This window comes from Prosopis cineraria, unplaced genomic scaffold, assembly GCF_029017545.1.
Source record: "Prosopis cineraria cultivar Desert tree isolate PC_DT_omini unplaced genomic scaffold, ASM2901754v1 PC5, whole genome shotgun sequence".
In the NCBI taxonomy this organism is placed as follows: domain Eukaryota; kingdom Viridiplantae; phylum Streptophyta; class Magnoliopsida; order Fabales; family Fabaceae; genus Prosopis; species Prosopis cineraria.
In genome coordinates this window covers 4,643,695-4,667,420 of record NW_026555336.1, presented here as the reverse complement: position 1 = coordinate 4,667,420, position 23,726 = coordinate 4,643,695, and the positions used below count along the sequence as shown (strand labels likewise).

General features: G+C 32.6%; 2 protein-coding genes across 2 annotated transcripts; one reads left to right on the top strand and one right to left on the bottom strand.

Moving 5' to 3' along the window:
• Positions 1-1,262: 1,262 nt before the first annotated feature.
• LOC129311116 (DUF21 domain-containing protein At2g14520-like) lies at positions 1,263-4,140 on the top strand. The gene is made up of 11 exons (XM_054953137.1): positions 1,263-1,662; positions 1,768-1,844; positions 1,931-2,014; positions 2,126-2,239; positions 2,319-2,405; positions 2,500-2,639; positions 2,768-2,855; positions 2,969-3,042; positions 3,281-3,405; positions 3,524-3,774; positions 3,863-4,140. Exons 1-11 carry the CDS (start codon positions 1,485-1,487, stop codon positions 3,902-3,904), a joined length of 1,260 nt encoding a protein of 419 aa, XP_054809112.1. The 5' UTR covers positions 1,263-1,484; the 3' UTR covers positions 3,905-4,140.
• A 2,291-nt stretch (positions 4,141-6,431) lies between these two features.
• LOC129311115 (putative pentatricopeptide repeat-containing protein At5g65820) lies at positions 6,432-11,054 on the bottom strand. The gene is made up of 2 exons (XM_054953136.1): positions 10,750-11,054; positions 6,432-8,733 (listed from the first exon to the last, which is right to left on the bottom strand). The coding sequence occupies exon 2, from the start codon at positions 8,655-8,657 to the stop codon at positions 6,669-6,671; it is 1,989 nt and encodes a 662-aa protein (XP_054809111.1). The 5' UTR covers positions 8,658-8,733; positions 10,750-11,054; the 3' UTR covers positions 6,432-6,668.
• Between the last annotated feature and the right edge of the window lie 12,672 nt (positions 11,055-23,726).

The window sequence follows — 23,726 nt, the reverse complement described above, 5'->3', positions numbered from 1 at the left end:
CCAAATTCAACTCTCACAATTTGACTTCAACCAGTTTTCATTTTATCCTATATATTGCAAACATCTGAGTGATAGAGTTTTGACAAATACATTACTTTTTTATTTATTACAATAAAAAAACGTTTCATGATCAAATTAAATATTTTTTTGGATTTTATTAGGATCATATCAATTTCATTATATTATTAAAATTAGTGCAATTCTTTAATTTCATTAGAATTACAAAGATAACCAAACAAAACTCAATGAATGTCTATATAATTTTTTTGAAAAATAATTGTGTAAATTTTGTAATAAAACATTATATAATTTTAAAAAAATCGACAGAGATTCACATAATATAATTTATTTTTATCAATAACCACAGAATTTCGATCATTCAAAATTATTAACCAAAAAATATATTAAAAATCATCTCCAAGCCTGGGAGTTAGGTAACAAAGTGAATCGTTTGGCATAATGGTATGGTTAATAAATCAATAAACAAATTCCCCATTTGGTTTCTGACTTCCGACATTAGGGGAGGGCGCACAAGATTGTGCATCCTGAACTATCAAGAAGAAAGTGCTAAATCACCTTTCACTACACTTATATTTTCTTGAAGAAGAAAACACATAGAAAAACAGCGCTCCACATCATCTTCAAGATTATATTTTGCTTGCATATATATATATATATATATATACAGTGACGGTGAACAGGTGTTGTTTGCATATTAGATGCCAAAACCGACCCAATTTTCCAGGTCAAAAAAAAAAAAGGCTCAATTCTAAGTGGCTAATGACTCATAAAAGGATGAGAATCACTTCGCTGTCCTCTAAACTATTTTTGGAAATTTCCCGAGTAACCATGCACACATTCTGGGGAATTACTTTTCTCATACGCGTTGGTTAAGAAAGATTAAGAAAACGCTTTTGATCTCCAGCACTTAAAAGGAGATGAACATACAGATATTATTACTACAATAACAATAAATCTTATCTTAAATAAAATTAATTATATAAATTATATGATGTAATTATAATATATCATTTATTAAATTTTTAAAAATATTATTAATTAAGAGGGTTTAATTAATAACTCCTAAAAGTATTTTTTAAAACCTTTTTTTATTTCTTTTAACAGAGTTTAAAATTGCTCAAAATTATCTATTTTACTTTCGAATCCTTTCGTGATTTTCTTTGCACATATAGAGCATCCAATTTTACAATCGGCAACACTGCCTTCCCTTCTGCTATAATTCTTTTACTTCGCCTACAGGGCACCGACTAAAGTCAAATCATTCTGAAATTAAAAGACAATGAAAAGTAGGTTCCAGAAATTCGAATCTGATGTTATTCGGTCCCTTAGTGAAGGAAAAGAAAAGTGTAGAATGCGATTCTCCGTATTCACACATGCTTATGAGTCTTGTGGGGGATCCTTCTTCTGGTATCAAAGTTTATTGGTCACAGTGAAGGCACTGAGGGTCAGGGTCAGATAAGTGAATGGCGGTGGAGTACACATGCTGCGAAACAGGGTTCTTCGTTCGCATCCTAATTGTGACTGTGTTAGTGCTATTTGCTGGGCTGATGTCTGGATTAACTTTAGGCCTCATGTCACTAAGCCTCGTGGAGCTTGAGGTTCTTGCCAAGTCTGGCAAACCTACTGATCGTAAACATGCTGGTAACTGTTTTAATTATCTATTCAGAGCTTAGCTTAAGCTTAAGGTAGGTATGTTCGTGATGATGTTGTAAATTGACTCATGACAAGCTCGATCCCTTGAAACAGCGAAAATATTGCCAGTTGTGAAAAGACAACATTTACTGCTTTGCACACTTCTAATCTGCAATGCAGCAGCAATGGAAGTACTAACTCCTGTTCCTACACATTGATTTAAATCCATGACTTTGGTCCAGAACAAAAGCTCATTTTTTGGGTTTCATTTTCTCAGGCTCTTCCAATTTTTCTGGACAGTCTAGTGACAGCTTGGGGTGCCATTCTTATTTCAGTAACCTTGATACTTATGTTTGGCGAGGTGAGTTAATGTATGAGTCAGATTAATATAAGGAACATGATCAGCTTAGAGGAACTAATAAGGAACATGATCAGCTTAGAGGAACTAAGGTACTTACCATTGGTCACACAGATTATACCCCAAGCTCTCTGTTCGAGGTATGGTTTGGCAATTGGTGCAGCAGTGGCTCCAGTTGTTCGTGTTCTTGTTTGCATTTGTTTCCCCATAGCATATCCAATAAGCAAAGTGAGCATTTGATCTCCAAGCTCGACTAATGCTTCGACTAGTAATAGGTACCAGTGTTAACTGACTATGATTCTGCCAGTTATTAGATTTCTTGCTGGGAAAACAACACCATGCTCTGTTTAGACGAGCTGAATTGAAGACGCTAGTTGATCTGCATAGCAACGAGGTGACTGATTGATCTAGCTCTTTTGTTCAGTCTTCTTGATCATATTGTTATTACAACTGATTGATCTAGCTCGTTCTCTGGGAAACATTCGCAGGCCGGAAAAGGTGGAGAGCTAACACGCGATGAGACAATGATAATTACAGGTGCGCTTCAACTAACAGAGAAAACTGCAAGCGACGTAATGACTCCCATTACTAAAACTTTCTCCCTAGAATTGAATGCCAAGCTGGACAGGTGTGTTTATAACTGTATATGCATACTAGTTGTCACCAATACACACAAACTGACTTACGCACGTACTAGTTATTTGAGGTGGGCGAACACAGAAATGACCTCGATGAATTTGCAACGTAAACATGCAGGGATTTGATGAATTTGATTATAGAGAAAGGCCATAGCAGAGTTCCAGTATATTATGAGAAACCAAGTAACATTATCGGTCTAATATTAGTAAGTGATGGCTAATTGCTTTTGTTTTTAGCCAAGAATTTGTTCTTGTTGAGGGTTTGTAATTATTACATTAGTAAATATATCTGAATCCCTCTTATTTTTATGAATAATAGGTGAAGAATCTATTAACTATCAATCCAGAAAACGAAATGCAAGTAAAGAACATCACCATCCGCAAGATTCCAAGGTATCATAGTTACCTCAATTGATGGCATACCATCAATCGTCTTCATAAAGACTAGTGTACCAATCTAGTGGAAGCCTGATGGCATCTGTTAAATGAAGGACCAGAGGGCCACAAGGACCCCTAAACCTAAACAAATACAAAATTAACCCCAAATGAATAGTTGCTCTGATATCTTTGTCATATAATAATATGTATTATGTGACGTTGGTTTGATTAACCCATATAAGCTGCTAACCAGGGTCTCCGAAACAATGCCATTGTATGACCTACTAAATGAGTTTCAGAAAGGCCATAGCCACATGGCTGCAGTTGTAAAACATTTTGGTGATGCAAATTTGTCAGCCAATGAAAGTCCAATACAAGGTAAAGCGTTGGTCCCCCCCTATTTTATATGCTATGCTCTATTGTTTTCCCCTTCGTAGTTCATTCGGGAATTGGAGCCCATGGCTGATTTCAATCACATGAGAATGTATAAACTCAGTGAGAGAAGTTAGAGTGGATATTTATGGCGAAAGGAGTACACGACAGAAGAGTTTGAAGAGCAAAGGATCACTCAAGAAGTTTAAGTGCTTACCAAACGAGGCAAATGCAAGTACAAAAGGCAAGAGATGGTCGAACAGCTGCCACTCCGAGGTGCTTCAAATCAACGACGAACCACTGCAAAATCTCTCTCCAGAGGGGGAAGCTGTTGGCATTGTTACTCTCGAGGATGTCATTGAGGAGCTATTACAGGTAGGAGGGGAATTTTCTTCCACTCTTGTTTATTTCTTTTGTTGTAGCCAGCAGAAGATTTACCCATCTTTTGGATTAATTTATGTAGGAGGAAATCTATGATGAAACAGATCATCGAGATGTTAGCTGATTATCAAAGTACAAGACATGCAATAAATTTACCCGTTGACTGCTCGGCAATGTAAAATTGCGAGTGAACTAGACCTGCTATTTGGTTTTAAACTGTATTGAACATAAGGTTAGATCGCACAGCAGCATTTTAGAACATTGGTTGGTACTACCATTGAAATTGATGCACTTTTGATTCGTATAAACACAATTAAGTATTAGCCTAGTTTAACTTTTTGGTGACAAAAATTCGTGAACTAAACAATCTAAATGTAAACCATCCGTCAATTGGTTGAATGTCATGTGCTTTACCCCAAGTTTGAAAGAAAAACAAAATGGGATGAAGGATTTCAGGAGAAACACTAAGCCGCAACCACCTCAAGCGGGGTGAGGTTGCCAAAATGCGGATGGCACAAGGGCACTTGCGATTGGTATTCTATGAAACTTGTTGGAAGTCTGCTTTTATATTTCTTACAAGGAATATTATCTGAACCTCATCATTTAATCGTCCATCACAACTCTGATATGCTTGATACAAGATCCAGCATTCAAGGGTCAAAACAAAACTAGATGTATGCTAATAAAATAAGCCCACAGCCGATTAGATATTTTAGAATTCCATTTTAGCAGCACGACGTGGTAATTTTAGTACAAAGTATTGTATTATCATAATGGAAGATAGGGAGAGGTAGAGCGATAGAGAAATAGAGAAAGAGAATAAAGAGGCACAGGGAAATGGAAAAGTAAATAATTCACTGAATGGTCAATAACAACTGAATTCATTACTCAATGTTCTATTTATAAGGTAGCATCGACTAACATAACTACCTACCCCATGTATATTTCTGTGCATATTTATACAACACGAAGCATTTCAGCTGATAGTCTATATCATAAAAAAGAGCAAAATTATTCCTCTCATGGGCATTGTTTAAAATAAGGCTCATTCTAGTGACGTATATCCTCCCCTTCAATTACTTATGGCAACTATCAGCAAGTGGCAAATCTCTGATGAATACGTACTGATGTCCACTTTATTCACAGTCCACGCTATCCATAGTGTTGTTATTGAGCTAAAGAAGACAACCATGAGCACTGCCTACCGCTGTCAACACTCAGCATGGACAATTAAATAATTTCAATCCTCTCATCATATGAAGATCATGTTGGGGAGATAAAGACAAAATAAAATATTAGAAAAATGAGTTTTAAGTTATTAGAAGAAGAACTGCATACTCCTCGTTCTTTAAACGATAGTCATGAATCATAAGAGGATTTAAATCAATTTTAGTCACCAACAAAAACCCAACTTGCTACTGAGAAGAGTAAACACACCAAAAACCTGGAACCAAATAACAGTACCAAGAACTTTCTAACAATTAGGATCATGAAAATAAAAACCAATTTTGTATGAAAAGCAAGCACACTATTACTATAAATTTTAATGAATATCATTAAAAGCTACCCAAGTAACATTACAAGTTTATAACTTACGGAGAAAATGCCTGAACTGCTATTCCAATGTCATCCAACGATGTCTCCTTGGGTAGAAGCCAATGATATTAGGCTATTCCCATAACGTGCAGGCTGAAAACCAGACTCCTCCAAGAAATCTTAAGACTTCACGTCAACATTCTCTCCCATGATTACAAGGCATTAGTGCCTTGTTTGGTATGGTGAAAATTATTTTTCTGAAAATGGAAATAGATATGGAAGTGAAGATGGATATGAAAATGAAGATGAATATGAAATTTAAAAATATGTTTGGCATGTTTATGGAATTGAGAGATTATTTTTATTCAATATTAATGTTAAAAATAATAAAAGACTAAAATGCCCTCATAAAAAAAATTCCCAGCAAATCGAAGAAAGGACCACCCTTGTAACCCAGATTGAAACAAAATCAGATGCCATATACAAAAATCGCAACCCAGATCAAAGTAGAAATCAAGCATAAGGTGACAATTCGTTTACTTCAAGCATTTTGTTTCTGTAGAAATTGAAGATCCCTTTGAACGCTTTAGAAGAGCATAAGACAAAAGAGATGCAGAAGGAAAAAATTTTCCTTCCTCTTAACAATTTCATTTCTGCAAAAATTTTAGGTCCCTTTAAATGATTTGGAAGAGCATAAGGCGGGAGAGATGCTAAAGGTAAAATTTTTCCTTCCTCTAAATGATTTCATTTCTGCAGAAATTGAAGGTCCTTCGTCATCACTGTTCAAGAAGAAAAAATCATGAAGACGAAGCATAAGATGGCAGAGATGCAAGCCCTGGATTCCTCCTCTCTAGTCTCTTCACCGGGAATGTATGTGGAGCTGGATCGATGAATACTGATTGGGATGAGTTCAGAGAAACAGTCATGGGGTTGGGGGTTTGTCAAAGGACGAGAAAAAAATATCAACCCAGCACTGAAATTAATGGAAGCAGAAAAGGAAGTCATTAAAATGAAACTAGACACAATCACTGCTTTTTGATCTCTTCGCCGATGACAATGATGGAGACGATGTCAAAGACAGTTCTGTCGAAAATGGTAGTGGGGTTGGTCGAAAATGGGAGGGACAAATACGTCTAAAAATTTCATTAATGGGGGCATAATTGTCTGAAATAGTATAATTCCATGGAGCTTATCTCATTTCCATGGGTCTCCTCATGGAACCCAATTCAATCATTTTTTATGGAATTCAATTCCATATGGAAACTAAATTCATGCATACCAAACACACATTTTTTCCAATTCCATATCCAATTCCAATTCCATACCCCAAATTCCAGGATACCAAACGGGACCTAGATTTTCGACGTCCTCTGCCGGCATCTTCTAGCCCTCCTCTTCCTCCCATCCTTTTTCTCCTTTTCCTTTTCTTTCAACTCCCTCTCTCCTCGTCGCTTATACATCTTAAAAGTGACCTGCCTATCAGCAGCCATCTTCCTCACCTTCTCTGTGATCTCTGCAGCAAGTTGCCTGTTATACAGTTTCCTCAAGCCACGCATAAGCCTTGCAAAAGTATCTGGCTGTGGCATTAACCCTGAATCCATCATGTCCAAACAATAAGAACAAGCCTCCTTTACATGTCCTTTTGAAAAAAGTGCATGAACCCAAATTGTCCAAGCACTCACATTAAGTTCACACCCTTTAGTCGTGATACAATTCCAAACATCTTTGGCCATTTCAAGCTTCTCAGCTCTAAGTAGAGAATTCATCAACTCTTTTAAAGTACCATAGTGAGGAGCAGCAAAAAGGCCTCTCCCAGCCATCTCTTTGAAATGCTCACAGGCTTCAACTAAGCAACCTTGCTCAAGAAAACCATGAATCATAATGACAAAGGTGTCAAGCCCTGGACTAAGCCCACTTGCTTCCATTTCATTCCAAAGCTGAGCACCCTCTTTAACGTCTCCTAACTTGCACGCCAGCCTAATGACCGTATTGTAGATTTTAAGGTCAGGTGTACAACCAATCTTCTGCATCTCCTTTACAAGTTCCATACACTCTTCCAGCTCTTCCTTCTTTTCATGAGCAGACATAATGTGCAGATAAGTCAGCTGATTTGGAGCATGGCCTTGCTGTATCATCTGATCCAAAAGCTCATAACCCTTCCCAATTTTTCCCCACTTGCAAAACCCACTTATCAATGTGGTATAGGTCACAACATCGACCTCACAGCCACTTCTCTGCATTTCAATAAAAACCCGCATTGCCTGTTCCAGATTTTCCTGTTTACAGAGTGCTTGAATCAAAATTGTGTATGACGTTGCATTTGGTTCACAGCCTTTACTTTTCATTTCTTTCAAAAGATCATAAGCATCTCCCATTTTTCCAGCTTGAGCATACCCACTAAGCAAATTGTTATAAACCACTACATCCAATTTAATCCCTGCATCCTTCATCTGCACCAACACATGTTTTGCTTCCATAAGCTTCCCTTCTCTACACCAACCATATAACAATGAAGTAAAATGCTTTGCTGTTGGTGTAAATCGAAATCTCATGTCCTCAAAAAGTGAAGCTGCTTCCTTAACGTTACCATTTTTGCACAATGCATCTAGCAAGCACCCAAAAACATATTCATCTGGCTCGCACCCATATTTGGGCATTTCATCTAATACTTCAATAGCCTTCTGAACCATCCTCGCAGAAGCAAACCGCCTCATCAAAATAACAAACACCTCAGGAGAAATTAATTGTGGGTTCTCCTTTCTCATTTCTTCAACAAGAGCCCAAACAGCACCAAATTGCCGCATTTTCCCCAAAACCTTAATCATAGCCTTGTACACCTCGTGACTGTGCTGATAGCCTGATTGTTTTGAAGCCCACACAAAGAATCTATATGCCAAATTCCCAGCATCACCACAGCGGTTCAATACACGCTCAGTTAAGCCAGACCGCACAACAACTCCTGATTCCTGCAATGCAAGCTCCAATTTGGGAACCCTGGAGTGGAACTTTCTCAATATTCTATAAATTTTTTCAACATCAGAAGCAAACTCATCATGGTTTTGGTCACTTGTATTACCTTCTGAACTAGCATCAAGATGAACAAGGCCAAACTGACTTGTTCCAACATAGGATGTTAAATTGCTATCACTGCTCTCAGATCCCAATGACTTGTGGTTAGCATGTGATTGTGAAGAATTTCGAAAAGAACTCACACCAAAGCCAGTAGAAGAGAGCAGAGCTACAATATCTCCTTGTCCAATCATTGATGGTATTCTCAAAGGAAGCAGGAGATGATTACGAGGGTATAAGAAAAACATACTTCTCAATGAAAATCTCTGCATTTTCTCTGATGTTGCTGCTTTTGTAGTATATGCTAGAATTCAAACTTCATTCTACCCTTTGTTTTCAAGCATGTTCCTGCAAGTCCAAGAACAGCGCATTTTAATTTCTCTGACAATGGCATAAAATTTAGAAAACAAAATTTAATATTTATACATATAACACATGATGTCTACTTCAACTTTTATATATATTAAGAGCATTATATATATATATTGTAACACCTAGGTAACTTAGTGTGACTAGCAAGAAGTACAAAATAAACCTCACTCCATAAGCCCTAAATATTAAAATTGATCAGCACACAATTTCAAAATTACAAATAATTGATGGAGACGACTTTACTTGAATAAAATCAAATGATTTATTCATATTCATTATGCTTTATAGAAATTTGGCAAAGTCTCCCTTAACCATTAGACCTCCCAACATATCGACAACAATCAATGATCAACTGATACAAAATAGTAGAGCTCCACTCTCGATCTATGCATAAAATACATAAAGAAGGTGGGGATCCTGCCAATGAGTTAAGTGGAGTTACATCCAAGGCTAGAACGCAACGATGAATCGCAATAAATCAAAACACTTTGCCCACATGAACCATGCAGGTTCTTAAGGTAGCATGCTTATCCACTCTACAATGTAAAGGAAAGGCAAGGTCAACTCTACCATCTAAAATAGCAAATAATTTAGTAAGTAGATGATATCCCACAAAATATCCTCTTAATGAAGAGTGAACTGGTTCTTTGATCACAAATTTAAATCCTATGGAATCGCATTTAATCACCTGGAGTTAGAGAATCATACCTTAGTAAATAAATCTATAAGAACATCAATTAAAGATGTGTACTAATAATTTTCTACTGTTATAACGACAACAAAATGATGAGAAGAAATAAAAAGAATAGGTATAGAATAAATACAAAAAATATCAAATACAATTCATATTAAAGATTCTTTTACACAATCGAGAGAGATATTTAGAGAACTCATTTGGGGAAAAATCATTTCATCAGTAAGAACGTTAACAGAACAAAATAACTGCTGCGAGCACAGAGCACATCAGTACACACAAATCTGTTGTCTATACTAGCCTCAAACACTAGTGCAAGGGTGAGACCGGTGAGTGAGGTTTCTTTTTTCTTTTTTTTTTTTCCTTGTTCTTTCTTCCTGTTCCACTGAGGCAGACAGCTAGGCTGTGTTTCCTGGGTTAAACTTATCAACCTATGAGTTTGCTTGTTTAATCCTAGTTTTGTCTTTAAACTTCATATTTCATAGCCTTTAATAATACAATGGTGAAGTTTCCAACATGATGCAACTAGAATATCATACTTTCCTGAACACTTGTTCAACCACACGTCAAAAAGGAAAAGACAAAAGTTCCTTTCCTAGTCAATGCAAAACTCAATTTCTGCTCAAACCTTCCCTTAAATTCTTTTTTCACTCATTATATGCTATAATTCTTCATTCCAAAGCCACTCATTCAAATCAACAAGATTCAATAATTTTCCAATAGAAAAGTTACACCCTACATTCATAAGCAAGCCCTCAAAACAATACATATCATTAAATCTAGGCATTACTCTTATGTTCAATACAAATTGTTCTCAATTCCGTACGCACAGCCTTTACTTAGCATAATCTAATTTAAATAGCTAGATTCTTTAGCTAAAATTTCCAATGAAGCTTGAAGACCAGACTTCTAACAATTATGTGCTAATATAACAATTATGTGCTAACAATGAAGTTTGAATGTCTCATGGATCAAAGTCTAAACAAGGTTGCAACTATCATGACTAGCCACTAACTATAGCTGTAGTGGCTCTTCTAAATTTCGAGCATTTTATCAAACATTTGGTATTCACTTAGAAGGGTTATCATGGAACAAGCATTCTAGCATGTAAACCATTTGCTCCAAACACAAACAAACATGAAACCAGCCCCGCCAAACCTATAAAACAACCATTTCCCACTAGAACAACTGAAATTCCCAAAATCGCAATTTATGACAGCTTGAGAAAAGAAGTAATAGGAGAGCACGGCTTCGGCCATCCATGCGAATGCTAAGCAGAAAATTAATGATGAAAATACCTAACACAACGAATCCTGATTCGTTCCATTTTCGACCAACAAGCAGTTCAATCTACTCCCATGTTCACAAGAGCGAAATGGTGAAAATAGTTAGACCAAGGAAGGAGTTGGCGAGGTGATTTGGGATCCTTTCAGCTTTCTGCAGAGCCACTCCTGGATTTCCGAACCCCAGACCCACGCACTGAGCGTAACTCCTCTCCCCGAGGAAAGAGAGAATGCTATGGGATTTCACAATGATCTAGGATTTTGCTCAGTACGTAACTGAAGCTGAATTGGCAGCGCCATCAGCAGATCCGGAAACTCTCAATGGCCCACTTCTACGCGTCCCTACGCATGTGCGAATCCCACCCGTTCAATTGATCTGAGCGTTCAGAAAGAGACACCCCTTTTAAAATTGCATCTTCAATATCAACGTTTATTTTGAGGTTTACTCAATCGTGAATTAGGTTTATTGTGACATTGTTGCAAACTTCGTAAATTAGGTATCTACACCACTCTCTTCTTCCATATTCTTCGGACTTCATTTTCTTCCATACTCTCTAACATCCATATTCATTGCTTGCTAAGTCCAAACTCCAAAGCAAGAGCTCCTGCCTCCTGCTCGCACGTGAAATTTTTAGGTAACATCTACAATCTATTCTCTCTTTCAAGTCACTTTTTATTTTCTATGTTTTCTGGTTATTGTATTTGATTTGGATTATGATATACTTCTGTGATTCAATTTCATTGGAGGTCGAGTTGTTTATGGCTTGTGGAAGTCAATATTTTTTTGATATATTGAGAATAAATAATTGTTTTGGTTTAACTCAACAATGCTTCCTAGATTCAGAAAAGAATAAGCCCCTTATCATTGCATAAATGAGGGGTCATATTATCTATTTTTCATATGATATAATATGAGAGTGAGATGTAATCCAAATTAATGACTTCAAATAATTTAGATTTTGGGAGGGAAAGAATAGAACTGGAGCTTAAAAAGGAATGGTGACTAAACAAAATTTGTTGTTACATTGAACTTGCTGTCGCATTAAACAAACTTGCTGCAATACCTCAATCTTGTTGATAATATGCATGATAACTTAGGAATGTTTTCCCAATTTTTTGGATGGAATTGTCTTCAATTTATTGGACCTGTTTGTATAGTTAAGATCTGGTCAGGTGCCGGTTGGCCTTGTGCCACAGAGGCACTCCTCCTAACACAGGGAGGATGCGCATTCAAGCTCAGAGTGGACAATTGTGGTGGGCAGGTGAGTTTTCATCATTTAAACAAAAAGTATAAGTGACTCGATTTTACTTATATAAGGTCTTGAGTTTGAGTTTTGTATATGTAAAAAATTACTGATGGGAGACTCACCCACCAAAGTTAAGTGCGCGATGTGGGTCGAATTTAAATGTAATTGAGCCAAAGCTCTGATGAACCAGGTGAATAACCAAAAAAAAAAAAAAGGAGTATAAGCATGGGTGAATATAGTACTAGAAATATAGGTTGTGAGCTAGCCATTTTATAGGTTGGGCTGGGTTGAGCTAGCTCGTCAAAACAATTAACCAACTGAAAAATCTAACCCAACTTATATATATAAGTGAGTTGATCGGTAGCAGGCCGGCCTACAAAAACAATTATGTGTTTCTTTTTTTCACAAAATGTTAACTAGGTACTAATTGAGGTCACATTCCATGGCCCAAAATTGCATTCAGGTTAAGTCATCCAATAATTAAATATTATGCGAGCTACCACCTACTCGTGCTTCTTATTTATTTTAATTTTTTGGGTAAACTTGTGCTTTTTATTATTATTGACTTAAAATCACAATGTCAATATTTGTATGGAAATTTACACACTATTTTTTCTAGTAGAAAAGGCACTTCATTCAAATAACCAAATCAAACACTAGTACAAATAGAACAAGTCTGTAGGGCCAAAAAAAAAACAAACAAACAAACAGCAAAGCAAAGACGAAACTATACCAGTAAAAAAACTAAAAATATAATAAAATCAAACAACACCAGCAAAAATTACCCTCTATTTGACATCAACACTAAATTAACTAATTAAGATTATGAGATTTTAAACAAATTTAAATCAAAACCTACCAAATAAACAACATGAAAGTCAGAATCCCAATCTTAAATTGTTAAGACTCGCACAATGAAATCAATAAAACAACGCATTCTCCCATCAGGTAAATGACTTGCATAATTCTCAAATTCAATAATTAGAATAAGAAATGATGTCACCAAAATTAATAAAAATTAAATTTTATATAAAATATGACTTGGATAGTCTCCTTAAGAGTTAATGAATTAATTTTTTAAATTAAAATTATGAAAAGGTAAATATGAGAGGGATTTTTTGATGAGGAAATCAATTTAAAGAACTAAATTAAAATTACATAAATAAAGCAAGTTCATTCGAAAAAATTACCAAATACAAACAATGCAATCAATTACAATTTAATTACCTAAACTTAATCTTCCTCATTCACAAAATAAATTAATTTTATTTAAATTTATTATTCTAATTTTATTATATATTTTTCAAATTATCATTCAAGAATTAACAAAAAATTAAGTCATGAAGTAATTGAAATCTCCTTAATCTACAACCTAATAATTGTTTCTATATTAATCACACTAAAAATAAAGTATGAATAATCACACAAATCAAATCAAATTGTTCTTATATTACTATATCAATCGATTATATAAAAAAATTTTAGATAAAACATATAACCCAAAAATTATATAATAAAGTTAGTTTAATCAACAATAACTATTAAAACATACAAGTTAGAGGTAGAGAGAAGAAGAGCAAATTAAAATAAAATTAAAATAAAAATTTTTTTAATATTAAATACCCTAATTAAAATTTAGGATTATAATTTATAATTAATTACAGTAAAAAAATTAATTTTCCACTTGAGACTTATAAATCACAAGAATTAAAAATGATATAATTTTCGCACGCCCGTCCGCTACCTCTGTTCCTTCTTTTTCTATGCCCAAGGTGATGGGTCTCCTTTTATTCAATTTTCAGTGCGCGGCCAATCGTGCGCTTCCGACAAAAACCTAATAATTTATTGAAAAATAAAACTATTCTTAATAATCTTAATTAAAAATTCAAAATAAACATAAATAAAATATATAAAAATTAATTCTCAATTTAATTTTCAAACATCTCCATATTTTTTATTAAAAATAATTTCTATTAATATTTTTTAAATTAAATTCAAAAAATCTGTATACATAAAATAAAATTAATTGGAAAACATGTAAAAATATTATTTATATGTAAAATTTAAGATTTAATTATTTTAAAATTTTAAAATTAAAATTAATTAATAAAATAAAATAATATTTAATCAAATGTAATTAATCTTAAATAAATATTTAAAAATTTAAATTAAAAGAATAAAAGTATATAAAATAAAGGAGCTCATTTCGACTTTACCACAGTCATCACACTTCATAGAGAGAGAATCAGAGACGATACGAGGTTGAGGACCTTGAGGTTCTTCAATAGATTGGAGTGAAGTGAAGCACCCAGCCACCCACATACAAGAAGGTTGAGGATCCGCGCTTGATTTGAGAAGGAGACTCAATCTTTAAATTGTTGTCTGGCCGAGCTTGATGGAGCTTCAAAGAGGCGACAGCAAAGAGGCCGCGCCTGCAACAGTGGATTTAAACGACGCAGCAGTGTCACACTGTCACAGTAATGAGGAGAAAATCGCAAGCGATTCGAAGACAAAGCTGAAGTCAGGCGAGAGCAAGCTGAGCAGAGATGAAGGTGAAGTCAGGAGAGAGTGAGCTGAGCAGAGACGAAGGAGATGATGAGAAGCGAGAGCGAGTTGAGCGATTCTGGTTCTGGCATCCTTCAGGCAATGTTTGGCATACTGAAATTGTGAGAAGGGAAATGGAATCAGATATGAAATTGTCTAATTCACTTATTTGATATTAACTGCTTTTTGAAGGAATCTATTTCATCAAAATTGATGAAATCTAATTTCATTATAAAAATTATAAAATTCACCAATTTAACGTAAAATTAATTCATATGTCATTAAAAAATAAAATAAAAAATATTTTATACTTTAAAAGTAAATTCTTTATTTTTTTAATGTTAAATTTTTCATTAAAAAAATAATGGTTATTTTAATTTTTTTATTTTAAATATATATACTTATTAAAATTATATCATAATTTTATTTTGATACCAAACACACTTTTAAAATTCAATTTAATTTCAATTCTAATTTCAATTTCAATTTCAATTTTAATTTTAATTTTATTAAAAATTCTTTTATCATATCAAACGAGACTTTAGGATTAGTGATTTTGAGAGTGAGAAAGTGAGGTGACTTGGTTTGGATTTGGACTGGATAATTTAGAATGGATTTGGTGGTCACTTCCTTTTAGTAAATAAAAAAGAAAAAGAAAAAGAGAAAGGGGTAGGAGAAGTTCAGTCTCACCATCTCAAGTCTTAGCACATTAAATTAAAAAAAACAATGGGACAACTTATGAGCTAACCTGTTTAGTTGATATACCTTCACGCATTGAGTTAATACAGTTTTTTTTTTAAATAGAATCATTTTGTCAACCCAAACAACAAAAAATGATGGGTTAATGGACTAACCTATCAGGTTGAGCCTGTTTTCACGATTCTAGGTGGAAGAATGAATATTATTAGGTAATTATCTCTTGCTTGAAAAAAAGATCTAATCAATTTTTTCCTAATATACTTCTTTAAGTTTAGGCTCCTGATGAGCATGTGACATTATCAAATGCTAAGCTAGTGTTGTGTTATGTTGTGTTTGGTTTAATGGAGGGGAAGGAGGGAGAGGAAAATGTAATGTTTTTGTGTTACTTCATTTGGATTTATTGAAGAGGGGATAAGTTTGTAATGATTATTTGTTTAATTTAGGAAAGGGAGGGTGGGGAGGTAAGAGTTAATTTACCATTATACCCTTATATGAAATATATATATATATATATATATATATTTTACCTCTTCTCACATAAGTCAAATTTACATCTAAACTCAAATTTCATAAATTCTAAGAAACTTCTCTAATCTTAACATATTGTTCATATGTGCATTAAAAAATTGATATAAGTTTTTATTAAAAAACCTGTATACAGACAAACAACTAAATTGTATATATGCAAGTTCATGTTCATCTCCACTAGTCCCCTGTCTACTCCATATAATATTCATATGTCATGAACATAGATAGTTTAATTCACTCTAAAATTCAAGCATCACAAGGGACTTACATCTATTTAAGAAAAATATCATACCTGAAGGACCAAAACAGGATTTTAGAAAGGTCGGTAACTGTCCAAAATTTAAAACAAAAATATAATCTCACTATGAAAAATGGGAACAAAGAGCAATATGGCAGCCTCACACAGAAGAGGACCAACTAGTATAGAAAGAACAACTCTGAACCTCATAAAATCTGAGGTGTAAACTGTGAAGGGCAGGAAGTTAAGAAACTCACTAGTCACACCAGCCAGTTTGCTTAAACATCAAAATTGGACATGAAATCTGAGAAGACTCATTTACTTGTTAAGTCATAACTCAAACTGAAAAACCCCATAATAATGTTTGGCGGCGAACTACTCTCCTTTGAGAAGAGCTTCAGAGCAAAGAAAAAAGGAAAGAAGAATTCACAAAAGCTAGAGGAGCAAAGGGAAATGATAAAAAGCTCGTCATAGAAAAAGAAATGCGTCTGCGAAATTAGAATCATAAACATCATTCAGATCCATACCCAAATAACGGAAAACATATGAGAATGATGATGAGAGAAACTCACCAGAAAATGCTTGACGAAAACACAACAGCTCAATAAGGAGCCTCGAGCGGCGCACAACAAGAGGTACAAGGAATGGTGAGAGCGAGCTGGTGGGAGCCAAAGGCGGATGCAAAGTGAATCAACTTTTTGGTTTTCTCAGTTCTGGGTTCTTGTGGAATATATAGCAAAAATTGTTTGGGAGAATCTCCCCACCCCTCCAAACCAAACACATCCATAATATATTGTTTATGCCTTATATAAATGCCTATGTAAAGCGTGTATATAAAGATTGTCCCATTACTCTTTCTGTTATAAAAGATAAAATATTTTTAATTAAATTACAACTTCTAATAATATAATTAATTATCTTTTAACTAGCACAATCTTTCTATATTGTCTACTATTTAATAAGGTGTTTTTTTTTTTTTGCCTGATAGGATATTTTACTTTAAATAAGTAAAAAGTAACTTATTTATTAGAAGTATTTTTGGTAAACGTAATTTAATTATACTATAAAATATTAAAAATTACTTTATATTTTTAAACATTTAAATTTTAAAAAAAATGTCTTATATTTTTTAACGAAGAAAATATATTTTACTCCCTCCAAATCATAACATAAGGTATTTTCTAAAAATCTTACTTGATTTAAAATATAAGTCCAATGGCAAGTCTAAAAGCAGGTCTAGTATCAAAATGTTGCATGCAAGGTGTAACACCCTAAAACTTTTGCCGAAATAATTAACTCAACCATGATAAATAGTGTCTATTATGATAAATAGAAGTCAACTAATTCTATATTTTTTTAAAAATAATTCTATAATTTAGAGCACTACCCTAATAGAAAATGATAAAACATAGCCTTATAAAATATTTTACCTTTTAAATTAATTGCCATGGTAGAAGAAAATTAAGTTAGATAAATAAGTATTATTATAATAAGTTGAATTTAAACATCTTAAATTATCATTTTTAAAATATGTGATCTCAAATATTTAAAAAAACAAAATAAGTGTGAAAGGCCAAAAATATCCCTTTAATATTGAGCGTATAAAAAATTCAATAGAATAGGAAAAATAAAATAATTATGCATCTTAAGATCTTAAAACCACCTATTAACTTTGTCAAATGACACAAAAATAATTTTTAATACTGCTAGTATGCATCTATTATCATAGTTGAGTTACAGTGACCCAATACATTTTATATATACCAATAAATATAATATAAAAGCATTTAATAATTAGTTCAGGTTTGCACAATTCAACACCTGAAATAAATTTTAACCTCCTACAAGCTATTAAGCCAAAATCACATTTTTTAACTTTATACTCCCAACAAGTACAAACCATAAACTCACAACCAAAATAGATAGCTTAATTAATTTTCAAAAACAAGCCAATTATACAGCCCAATAATCATGCTGTTTTAAATTATCCAAAATAAATCAGATATCAAAGTTACAGTCATCCAAAGTGTACCAAAAGCAGAAATAGTTTGAAAAGCATTATTACATCATTACATTTATATAATTGTCAATAGACAAAAAGTTCTAGCATTGACAATATAACACATTAAAAATTATAAATCAAAACACCCAAAAGAGATAGTAGATATATGCTACTAAGTCTTAAGGACTCCTTCACACATCACTCATGGCTCTTCTCCTAAAAATTATTGACCACATAATAAGATTCAAAAATCTCAATAATCAATATTAATTTATAATAATGTATACAAACAGTTAAATGTATGATTGCTAAGTGAGGAAACAACAATCATATAATTTCAACAAAAATACAAGGAAAATTGTAATGCATGAAAAATAACCATCATTATCTCTCTCCATTAACCTCAAGTCATAACCCTCACCCAGTGTTAAATTACCCGACTAAAGATAAATTAGCCTAAACCCTTACAAGTCACCTATTGGCCTCTAGTAGGGATATACCACATGGCACATAAATACAACAGTAGCAAGTCTCGCAACACCTCTCGCAATAATCAAACAAATTCATATCAATATTGTATAATTATATAATATTACAATTTCCACAATTTACTTATTTTAAATAATATTATAACATGACATCTCACTTGACAAAAAAATACTTCAAAATGCATATTCATAATTTCACCATTTTTTCATAAACATAACAAAAATAATTTCTGAACAACAATTCATAATTTTATCAATAATCATATAATTAACATGAAACAACACTAATCATAAATTAAAAGTATGGTCATCTTATGGCTTTTTTAATAAATTATTTCTTATAATTTCTCTTCCACCACAATGTTCACCAACAATACAATCTATAAATAATATATTATTTATAAATATTAGTTTTAATTATTGAAACTAATAAAAAAACTCTAATAATATAATTAGATAATATAATGTAATTCTTAATCTCACTATTAATATAAATATAGAGTTAATACCATCAAGTAAAATTTTCAAATCCTCTTTTAGTTATTAATAAACACTAATAAGTTAAAATCAACCTCTAAACTAATTTCTATTATTAAAATTGTTATTTCATAAATCTAAAATTATAAATTTAGTCTCATGCCTAGAATCATTATTTTATAGCCATAATAATATATTTCTCATTTCAAATAATTATCTAAACCTCAATAGATCAACATATATTTTTAAATTTAACAAAAACTACCCATAAAAGTTTAGGGTTTAACTTATAAGCCTTAAATTTAAATCTCATCAATAAATTTATACTCTAAAATATTTATTATACTATTAATAACCTCAATCATCACATTTATTCATCATAAATTTATCTCTCTTTCAAACACTAAATTTTTCATCATCGGAAAAATCAAAAATTCAAGAGAAAATCTTATTAAAAAATATTTAAAATGATTATATAGTTTTTAAAAATTTAAAATCACACCTTAAATATTCTATTAGGAAGCCTTACCTTTAAAACTCACCTCGCCTGTGCTGGCAAACTCACGCACTGTTGCTCCCTCTATTTGCATGAAGAGAAAATGAAAAGTGAAGGGAAAATGAGAAAGAAAGAGGAGGGGCATGATTTAAAAGAAAAATGTGAGTTCTATTAAGGGTGTTCACAAAATAGGATAGGATCAGGACATCCATGTCACTTATCCCATTCCGAAAAAAGATCAAGATTGAATTTTTATCTCGTGTTCCATCCCGTTCCAAAAGTTATCCCATCCCATTAGAAATTGAGACGAGATCGGGACGTTCTGATAAGTTGAACAATATTAGAAAATGATATGAATAAGAAAATTTATCAAAATTTTAAATCATATAATTTATTAAGTTTAAAATTAAAACAATACAAGTATATAAATCACATTAATTTAAAGTCAATTATTAAATTATATTAATCACAACTACGCATTATAATAGCAACTACAAATGATCTCTAAGATATAAGAGTAGCAACAATAGACAATCTAAGTACAACATCAAATCGTTATTTTTCTACTTTAATTGAGATGTGCTAAGCTAATTACTTTTTCAAAAATAAAGCAAGAAATATGATATAAATAAAATTTATTAAATAAATAAATATAAGAATAAATTGTCTTAATGTAATTAATAATTATAAAAAAACATATCATCCTATTTATTCTATGTCATTAAACTTATCAATATAAAACACTTTAGTTTTATATAAATATTGAAATTATAATTGATATCATTAATATAAGTATAAATTATATTAATATAATTAACATATTTAATGTATATATTTAAAATAAAAAATAATATATATAATATTCAAGATGAGATGGGACGTCCCAATGAAAATCTCGTATCCCATTCCGTCCTGAACTTCTTTCCTGTCTTGTCTCACAAAGTCCCGTCTCAATTGTTTTCAGGTTGGGACGAGACCCATTCTAATATGATTAGAAAAATACTGAATCAATTGAGACGGATACAAGCTAAACACCCTTGGGTTCCACGCCCATTTCCTCCTTCATTCATTTCCATTTTTTTTTTTGTAATTTGCCTAAACGTAGGCATAGAAATCCGTTACCACTCATTTTCTTTGTTTATTATTATTTTTTATTCCTTATCATTTTATTTTAATAACAATGATAATAATAATTATATTTTTTTAAATCTTAACACAGATTTTATCTTAAATAAGTTCAATAATTATCTCCTAAATAATTTACTTATTATTTTTTAAAATTTCTATTAATCTAAATTAAATATTAAAATTTAAATTGTAATATTACATAGGGACACCCTTAAAAATTTTTAAAAAATATGTTAAAATTAATTTCAACCCATGTAATTTTGCATTTTGGCCTTCCATAGAATTGTTTATAAACCAGCTAATTTAGGGGGAACTTATTTAGGCAAGCCAAAATAAACCTAAATTTATAAAAAAAAAATTATATAACTAAGCTTGTTTATAAAAGTCTTGAGCTTTGGATTTATTCAAACTAGCCCAAATATTCAAATTGTCAAAAATTTTATTTTTTTTCATTTTAAAAAAAATTTCATTTTTACTTCAAAATTAATTATTTTTTTGTTATAATATATATACTTCCTTCATTAAAAAATGTAAAGTATTTTTAACCGAATATTACCCTCCAATAGAGTAGTTCTTACTTTCAAACTAATCCTATCTTTTATTTTTACTTCTATTAAATACCCTATAATAAATATAAAGTTATTCATTAATAAGGGCACTTTTAAAAAAACAATAATTATACCTCAAAAAATTAAAAATACTTTATATTTTTTAACATCCGTCTCCTCAAAAAAATAATTTATATTTTTTAACAGAGGGAGTATAGTTTTTGGGATACATAAGAATATTATTTTAAGATATCTTATAGATTAAATATATTAAAAATATAATAATGTGATTGTTTTTATTTTATATTATTATATTTAAATATATGATTTCTCAATATAGAATGAATTAAATTCGAACCCAACTGAATTTGGCCAAAAAATTTTATACTTATTTAGATTCGCTCAAATATTAAAACATATTATTTTTTTAAGCTGGGTTAAAGTCAATCTTTACCTTTAAAGTATGACATAAACACTCATAGTTTAAAGTGTATGTGTAGTATGGATATCTTTTAAGTAATAAAAATTGAGCTTAAATTGTAAGTGACCCTCGTTAATTTAAGATGTGGGTCCCACAATTATTGCTCGATGGCATGAGAACTCACATAAAGTAATCCTAGTTGGTTACCATGTAATCTGCATTATTTCAACAATAATAATCCACTTCTCTCCCTCTGCCTCTTTTCCCTTGTAACTTTTCTTTTTCTCTCCCATCGCTCTTTTTATTCTTCCAACTTCTTTTCTTCCATTGGTAGAATTTCTAGCCATTTGTCACAGGTGATATCTCCGTGACCGTATAAAAATTAAGATAATGAACGATCCGCTGGTTAGCCTCGCACAATATGGATAAAGGGGGCGACGTTAGCATTGGGGGTGTTCTGCCTCAGTCTTCGAACTGAGTGCACAACTGGTCGGGGGCTAGTGCCGCCTCCCTGATGAGCCCATGGCAGGGCGAAACCAATATGACCCGTATGTGGTAAGGCTTGTCCTGAGGATTATGGGGTCCTTCAGGACGCCGCACGGACGTCGTGTGCTGCGCCAGACTCTCAGCCTGTGACACATTACTTGCTTCCCTTTCGTCATACTTCCATTTCCATTGTTCGATTTTCTCTCTCCGCTTCTAATTGGATTTTTGCTTGAATCTTTGAATTTGTATACTCTTTTTTTTTAATTGAAATTAGTTGTCTAGTGAAGATAAGCATCAATGAGATATCTATGTAGTTTTTGGTTTCAAAATTGGTAGATCCTTAGGTCGGTATTTTTGGCTTCATCAGTGAGATATATGTTGTACTTCATCAGTTATTTTTACTAATCTCATTAATATTAATATAAAAAAATATAAGAAATAAAAGTGTGTAGAATTTTAAATATGTCTCTATATAATAAATTTAAAAAGAAATATTATGTTACTTTTTTTCTTGTATGAAGAATAATAATAAAAATACCTTTTAAATATTACCTAAAAAAAGTATGATGATTTATAAATATGACCAAATAAATTTTTTAGAATATGACTTGTAAATGAAATCGCAAGGAATAATTTTTTAATCATGTTTTGCTAGTCCATCTATTCAGATATAAAAATTGCAAGGTTAGAGGGAGAGCTGTGATCGGCATTGCAACATCTTCACAAAGCCCTTGTCTTCTAAAATTTTAGGATCTTAATTGGGTCACGTTCCCGGGATAGTCTTCGATCCTGCTCGCCAGCTCTTGCAATTCGTACAGGTCCGTAGCACATGCTTCTGACATTTGCTGCTGTGTCGTAGATATTGTTGGTGGCGATAATTCTATGACACCGATTATATCGTCCATGGTTTTACTTGCCGCGTTGTGGCCGAGTTTGCTTAATGCGTGCTTGACTACATACTCGCATTGAGCCAAAGCTTGGGGATGCAAAATCGAACAGGTCAAGTAAGGCTGGGGAGAGTAACGAGGCAATGGTGGACCGAAAGCTGGACCAAAATGCTAAGTCATTGTCACATGTTTTGAAAGTGGATCCTACGAATATTGATTAATGGAAGTTTCCAAACAACATTGGTCCGTTTTAAGTATTAAAACGCAACATTACTATGTCAAAAATTTTAGGCTATTGGATGCCCTCTCTAAATACTTTAAAAGTAAAAATAAATTTTAATCTTTTCAAATTTGCGCTCAAATTTCTTTGTTTGGGCTGACTAGTTAGACCTGCTTGTGTCTATCTTTGTTTTGTATGAAAACATAAACCTTGTAAACATGAAGTTGCTGACCCAAAAAAAAACGGAAAATTAACCAACAAGGTTAAAGTTCAACCTCAGGAAAATATAAATCTCACAGGAAACCATATTTGTCAAAAATTTGAGAAGAAATACGCAAACTTCATGATAATTTGTTGATCGACTTCCTGAGTGGGGAAACATAGTGCAACCTGCTAGGCGTAGAAGCAAGAACGTCTTGTGGATTGGCGTGAGACCCATCAAGCTCGCGCGTCAGGCGCAGTGTCATAACCAGCTTCACTAAAGCTCCACGAGTAAGGTGACGACGAATCACGTTCAAGAGCAACAAGTTGTGATTCAGTAAGAATTGGCCCAGAAGGGATGAAATCTTCCAAGAATAAATTA